This window comes from Mus pahari, chromosome 18 (genome assembly GCF_900095145.1).
Source record: "Mus pahari chromosome 18, PAHARI_EIJ_v1.1, whole genome shotgun sequence".
Classification (NCBI taxonomy): Eukaryota; Metazoa; Chordata; class Mammalia; order Rodentia; family Muridae; genus Mus; species Mus pahari.
Window position 1 is genome coordinate 30,359,534 of NC_034607.1, and position 7,552 is coordinate 30,367,085.

The following is a 7,552-nucleotide window of genomic DNA, read 5'->3' on the forward strand; positions in this document are numbered from 1 at the left end:
AAAAAAAAAATGTAAAAAAAAAAAAAAAAAAAAAAAAAAAAAAAAAAAGTTTAAAATATGCCATCTGTTAACATGAAAGGCAAATTAAGTTTTTAAAATAACTTTAAATACTTATTCTGACCTAAACTGAATACTGTAACTGAAAGCACAGTATGGTATAGACCTACTTAAAAAATGAATAAATAAAAAGAAAAAAACAGGGCTGGAGAGATGGCTCAGTGGGTAAGAGCACCCGACTGCTCTTCTGAAGGTGCAGAGTTCAAATCCCAGCAACCACATGGTGGCTCATAACCATCCGTAACAAGATCTGACGCCCTCTTCTGGAGTGTCTGAAGACAGCTACAGCATACTTACATATAATAAATAAATAAATAAATAAATAAATAAATCTTAAAAAAAAAGAAAAAAGAAAAAAACAAGTGCTAACAAAATCGACAAAATCAGGAGCTAATAAAATGACTGGTCACAGAGAGTAGGCACTCCCTGTAACCCAGCAAAACTGATCTATGTGCTCATCACCACAGCACTGGAGCTCACCAGCCTAATCAAAAATATTCACTTTTACATAGAAAATACAGCTTAGTTTAGTCTCTAATAATTCGTTGTAATGCAACAACCTTTCAAAATGTTGCTGCGACAGTTCTTTAATCAGTGTGTGAAATCTCTCAGAAAAGGCCGTGGATTTACCTGCTTGAGTCCTTCATCGGTGAGCTTGTCCTGGTTGCCTACGTGGACTTTCTGCAGTAAAGGACAGTGAGATGCAACTGCAATGATCGAGGTGTCAGAAAGCTGCTTACACCTGTAGGCTGTATACCTAAGAAGTCCAGGACACTTAAATGCTAGAACACACACGCCAGTATCAGACATACTTCGACAATCAGAAATGTTGATCTCAATTATATTCTGACTTCTGGAGGCAATTTTTTCCAATAATTCATCAGTAACCTGTGAGAGAAAAAGATATAATACATTAAACTTGCTGGAAGTGGAAAACTATTTTGTATTACTTAATAAAAACTGTGGTACAATAAATATATGCACACTTGTTCTTTGTTCACAGTTCTGCTGTATAAACTTCCTAAAGCCCTTGAAACCTTCTGAGTGTCAGAGTTGTTGGTCATCTGTGACAGGTCCCTTTGACCCTTCCTGAATAACCAGGTAAGTTGTGTTACTACAGAGACTCAACACATAAGGCTAGAGCTCTCCCTCAGGACAAGCACACTCTCCTGGCATGCAAGAGGTGCTGGTTCAAACTCTAGTAAGAAAAACACAAACACACACCAACCAGTCAATAGGTCATCAGACAGTAGAGCTAGCACACCTCTGACTTCTGAGGAAGGGAAGACAATGCTCAATGGAGATTAGGTTATATGCACTCTCACCAAAAGTTAACAATTAGCCCTGAAGTGCTGAATACTGGAGGGCCCATCCCTAGGCTGACTTGTCACTTTCCATGTGAATGCTTCTGGCCGTAGCCTTAATTATAAACCAGAACATATAAGAAAAATATTTTCCCAAGTTCAAGTTCGGGATGAAAAGTGTAACTCCTGAACTTGTAGCTGTCTGATGTAGAAAGGCTGACCCTAAGATTTGCAAGTGATGTCTGAGGTGGAGGCAGGGTTACCGATCCAAGGAGAATACACATGCTGCTTCTCACTAAACCCCAGAAATCAATCAACTGGGGCCTTGCTTTTCATTAAAGCTTCAAGCTCACCAAAAGCTATAAACAAATCTACATTGAGATTTACAAGTCTTTTTTTTTTTTTTTAATGGGTTGTTTTGTTTTGTTTTTGTTTTTTTTGAGACAGGGTTTCTCTGTGTAACCCTGGCTGTCCAGGAACTCACTCTGTAGACCAGGCTGGCCTCACACTCAGAAATCCGCCTGCCTCTGCCTCCCGAGTGCTGGGATTAAAGGTGTGCGCCACCACGCCCGGCTGAGATTTGAAAGTTTTATAACTAAGCAAATATTCCATATAAATCAGTACAACACACAAATTGATTTCTGGTTTGGTTTGGTTTGGTGTTTGTTTTGGTGCTAAGAACTAACCATAGGGCCTTGTGCATAGTCAGCAAGCTTCTAAACCACATTCCCAGCCCCATGAACTAACTGAATGTTCATACTTGGTATCAGATGACACAGCTAACACAGTACTACCTCACAGGCAATGCACAGCTCAGAAAATGCATCACTGTGGAGCAACACAGCAGAGGCTGCGGAAGCACCTTTGTCAGAGAGCCTGACTCACAAGACTCAGTGCTAAACACAAGAAAGCCTACAGTTGATCTGTCAAGAAACTCACACAGCCACCTGAATTTATAAATAAAATACCAGCCATGTATGATCCCAGCTCAACGACCACTTTTCAAAAGAGAAATCAGTTAATGTCACTCAAGTCCTGTGATAAAAGCAGGGGAAAGAGAAAATGCAGATAAAGGTTAACAGGCATAAAGGGAACTGTTGAGTACACTGAAGTGAGAGCCACAAAGGGAGCACCTCTGTGTCTGCTGGAAAGGAGCACTGAGAGTGAGAGCCACCTCTTTTTCCTCCCCTCCAGGCTTCCCTACCAGCAAGAGGAAAGCTGCTCAGTGTAAGCTGAGAGGAAACAGCCGAGCCAGCAGGAGGCCGAGGGTCACTTCCATTTGCCTTACCTCCATTTGCACCATGACTGCTGTACACATAGTTCAGGAACACAAGCAAGGATCTACCTAGCCCTGCAGATGTTTTAGCCTATTACCAATGAGGAAGCAAGACAGAAAGGCTTATCTGTGAATGCTCTGGAATGTGCTACTCTGTTTAAAAAGTGAGTCACATACAAACTACCAGTGTATGTCAGGCCTGCATGTACCAATTCACAAAAGCCTACTACGTGCACAGGTTTGTAATCTGCACATGATAACATCAGACAAGTAGCCTGCAATGAGCCAGGGTGGGTTATTCACACCCTAGTAATTAGCAAATGTTGCAAATCTGCTTTCTTTTAAGAAAACCTGTCGTCAAATACTTCCCAATGCAGCCATGGCAATGTGCCATGAGGGACTTAATGGTGGCTTAGGATTCTAATAAAATTACCTAAGTTTACTGACCAACTAGGAAATTGGAAAACATCTAAAAGAAAAGGTTTTTTCAAAGGGTTATTTTCACCCAATTTACTTCCATTTCTCTATCCATAAAATGGGAAACAGCAGCATCTCTTATTAGAGTTGGAGAGAGATATTTGACTTCTTATGTATGAAACCTGTGCAACACTGCATCACACGGGCCAGAGGCACGAGTGCCAACATCCTCCGCTGTTAAACTCCTAGGATGTCACCTCCCTAAATGAAAAGGCCCGTGGTTTTGAAATGATGATAAAGAGAGAAACAGAAAGGACTGAGACAGAGAGAAGTGAACTTCACAATTACCAGTCTACATTAGAAACTACCCTTTCCGCTGTGCAGCTTGGCATTCACATGAACTTAGTATATACACACCAAACAAAGACACACAGCACATATATGCACACCAAATATGCAGATGTACATGTGCGTGTGCAAGGGAGCACACATGTGTGCATGCGTGCAGCATTAAATTTATCAGAGAATTACCTTTTTAAAAAGGAAAGCATAAAATTATAGGCTACAGTCATCTAAAGGGAAAAATAAATATCTTTTTTCAGCTGAGTGGATCAAATAAGGATTTTAAGAGAATTCAACTCCGTACCTGCTGACGACTACTAAGGTCCAGCTGCTTCCAAAACTGGAAATCTAAACAAAGGTCACGCCAGTACTTGCAAACCAACGATGCAGAAAGGCAGCGTTCGTCCAGGGACAAATTGGAAAATATCTGTGAATTACAAAAAGAACCACATATTTGCTAAGTGTTTGCCAAGACATAGCAATACGGCAAAACTTAACGGCTTAAATTATATTACAAGTGGACACCACCAAAACTCAGTCAGAGACTGTCCTACAGAATAAGAAGTCTGGTGACACAGGCTAAGGACAGAAACTGGCACTACCTTTCAGGGAACGAGGAGAGGAAGGGAAGAAACAGATGATACTAATGTGTATTAAAAAACAAACCAAGAACAAGAACAAGGCAAAAACAAATGAAAACTGCTTCTGCTTACAGACCAGGAAAGACTAGGAAGGAAAGAGGAGGAGGAGGGCCCTAATGGCCTGCTCCTAGAGACTCATAACTCTGTCCGACGCTGACAGATACACATTTAACACCTGCTGGAGAGTCCCAAAGCTCAAGGTCATGAAAAACAAGGAATCTATGATAGTTTTAGTTCAGAAAAGATTACACAGAACAACTACCAGTGCAAATCCTGCCCTGGATTCCGGGACAGAAAATAGAAACAAACATTAGTGAAGAGAATGATCAGATCCCAGCAGAGGTCAGTTTGTAGTCACTACCAGTCCAGCAGTGTTGGCTGGAGTCATAGTTGGCAAGTGCACCTCAGGAATGAAGACAAAGTTACGGGGACACAATGGGGACACACCAGGCGCAGTGTGCAGGGAAGCTCTCTACCTTTGTACTTTCTCCATACATCTAAAATCATTCCATACCAATATACATTATAAGTCTTAAATACTGCAATAAGAAGACACTACTCCAAAGTGAAACCTATTTTAAAAGAACTTAAGCAGTCCCTGAGCCTGCCTGTGGATATCTTTCCTCTAACTGGGCCACCTTTATCTGTTCTCGGTGGAAGAGGATGCACCTAGTCCTGCAATGACCTGGTGTATGGGGGTGAGGGGCAGGGGAATGGAATACTCAGGGCTGGGCTTCTCAGAGGAGAAGGGGAAGGGAAAATGGGGGGACGACCTGTGTGAGGGGGTACTGAGAGGAAAGGGGGCTACACTGGGATGTAAAATGAATAAATTTAATTTTAAAAAGCTTATCACTGGAATAAATAAAATGATCTCAGGAAAAAAAAAAAAAAACAGCTTTAAGTCCTATCATGGAAGGACTGTTGAAGACAGGGCTGGGGTTCAGAAGATCTCTGAAGATGTGGAGGCATGTCATCAATAATGGTGTGTAGGTCGACTGAGAGACTGAACTGAACCAACTGAGACAATGAGAGAAAACTAGACACCGAGTAGATGTTAGATGATATAAAGGAAATTAGTTTTTACTTTTTATATTATGATTATATTGATATTTTTATTATCTTTATATGTATTCCAGTGCTTATGAGAAATTATAATCTAAAATTTGCTTTTATATTCATCATTGGAATTTTTTTAAAACACTGAAAGGTTAAACAAATAAAGCAGGAGATAGCTGGAGCTTGGTGAACAACATCCCAATTGCTTGCTTTACTATTTTCTACTTTGGCGCATGCATACAAACTTCCACAATGTAAGTTAAAGCTGTAGAGAGAACAGACTTTTAACACAATTACCTTTTCTTTAGGTTTGAGTCACAGCCTTACCAAAGTGCATAAACTGTGTACCTAAATTTCCTTATTCTTAAAATGGGAATAATATAGTATGTATCTAATAGGGTGTCTATGAGAATGTAAAAGCCCAGGTACAGTTTCTACAACGTTGTCGGAAACAGAGTAGAAAGTATATAGATCATTTCTATCATTGCTCTGTCTTAAAATAACTTACCTCCATATGACCAAGGGTTGTAGGTCTCCAAGCTACTGCTTTAAACCTTGAGCCTGGGGGAAATCACAAGCCTTCCTGTTTCATAGAGAGTGTACCAGGAAGCACAGAGTAGGCCTAAGAAACGTCTAGTGGATGTGGCTCCGATCCCCATAAAGATGGAGTAAGCCCTTGCCTGCACTGCTCACACAAGAACCTACTGACAAGCTCTGAGTTCCTCCTAATCCGCTTTAGCTGTATCCCGGAGTATTTTCTGTAGCGGTTTCATTTCCTTCAAAGCACAATAGCTCCAATATTCCTGCAACATCTTCCTTGATGAGTGGTTATTCAGAAGCACGGGAGTGTTAGCAGAACCTATTGACAGCGTAGTAAGAGCAACTGCCTCAAGACTCTACAAATTAATAATGGGTGGGATGAGGAGGGAAGGAAAAATAGGAAGAATGGCCAGAAACCAGACTGTGTTTTCTGCTTGTTTTGTTGTCTCCTGCTCAGAAATCCAAGTGGAGACCCACACAGCAGACACAACAAACACTGAACAGACCATCATCTTTCAGAGAGAAGAGCAAAAACAAAATGTGCCTGTGCCAGAATATCCGCTCTTCCTCCTGCTTGCTATTCTTCCTGTCTGGTCCTTCACCCCGACTGCTCAGTTCCCAACCGCTACCTGCCTGCCTGTGTGGCAGAGATGCAGGGTAACAGCGATGCAGAATCTGAACTCCAAAAGGAACACGTTCTAAGCCAGAGAACCAGAGGACTCTGTGGCCCAGAGTTGGAGTCCTGTGGAGTCATTTTAGTTAAAACAAAATTCATCAGGAAAGCAATCTCAGCCACACAGAATTCCACAGCAGCCCAGATCAGCATCTCCGGCAGAAACTCCATCTTTCAAACCACAAAAGAAAAGTAAGTTTTATTGGCATGCAGCCTAGTACACACATTTTTTGCAAGACTGTGTGCCAAAAAAACTTTATGAAACCTGGCAGCAGATTTGCCTCGCCCCAGGCTAAGTTCATGAAACCCACTTTATAACACACATGCACTTAAGGCTGTAAATTCCTTCCAATCTGCTTCAGCTACATCCCATAATAATTCCTGTATTGACTTTCATTTCCTTCAATTTACAATATTTCCAATATTCCTGTGGTGTCTTCCTTGATAAATGGTTATTCAAAAGAATGAGATTGTTAGCTAAAATGATAGAAAAGTTCAGTCCAAAAGTCTATTTGCTCATAAAAACTGATAAGACTGTCAACATCCATTCTATTAAAATTTCATAAACTAATAAGTGGTTCATATTAACCGAGGAAAAAAGGCAGCCAATTTCCAGCATTAAGGCAATCTGTGTCACATGACTACTGAATGAGTAACCTAAGCAGAGCCCTCGGGCTACACACAGCATGGAGCAGTGACTTCAACAACTACTTCGGAACAGCCAATGAGAAACTTGGCAAGCACAAGCAGCAGAAATGTACCCTAAAGAGAAAACTCTGATTTCCAGGACGGCCATACTGGAGCACTTATGCGGCCTAGTTTAAATATGACACACCATCAAGTATGTGCTACGAGATAAAATGCATATGCATAAATGAGGGACAGAACAACAAGGCCCACTAACAAGGAGAAGTCACTTGAAGCTGCGGTGGAGAAGCCGAAGATACCGGTCTTCCTAGACAAACACAATCAATCAACAATGAAGGTTAAAAAAAAGCTGGAGAAAACCATGAACAGAGCAGATCATCTTGGGATGGGCCTCTGTGGTAGAACACTGACCTAGTATGCATACATGTAGCCCAGAGTTCAAGGCTCAGCCCAGCAAAAAACAAAAAAAGAAAGAACTAAAGTTCACGAAGCCCAACAGAGATGTCTCATCAAACAGAGAATACCAATGAAAGGCAGAAATTGGGCTGGTGAGATGGCTTAGTGGGTAAGAGCACCCAACTGCTCTTCCAAAGGTCCG

At 41.2% G+C, this 7,552-nt stretch overlaps 1 protein-coding gene across 1 annotated transcript in view; it reads right to left on the reverse strand.

Annotated features, from left to right (window-relative positions):
- Positions 1 to 7,552, reverse strand: part of Fbxl17 (F-box and leucine rich repeat protein 17) — a 426,850-nt gene that overhangs the window by 410,157 nt on the left and 9,141 nt on the right. The window contains exons 2-3 of the mRNA XM_021217959.2: positions 3,701 to 3,823; positions 688 to 945 (exon numbers count right to left, since the gene is read on the reverse strand). Coding sequence (XP_021073618.1) covers positions 688 to 945; positions 3,701 to 3,823 — 381 coding nt within the window. The remainder of the gene's footprint in view (positions 1 to 687; positions 946 to 3,700; positions 3,824 to 7,552) is intronic.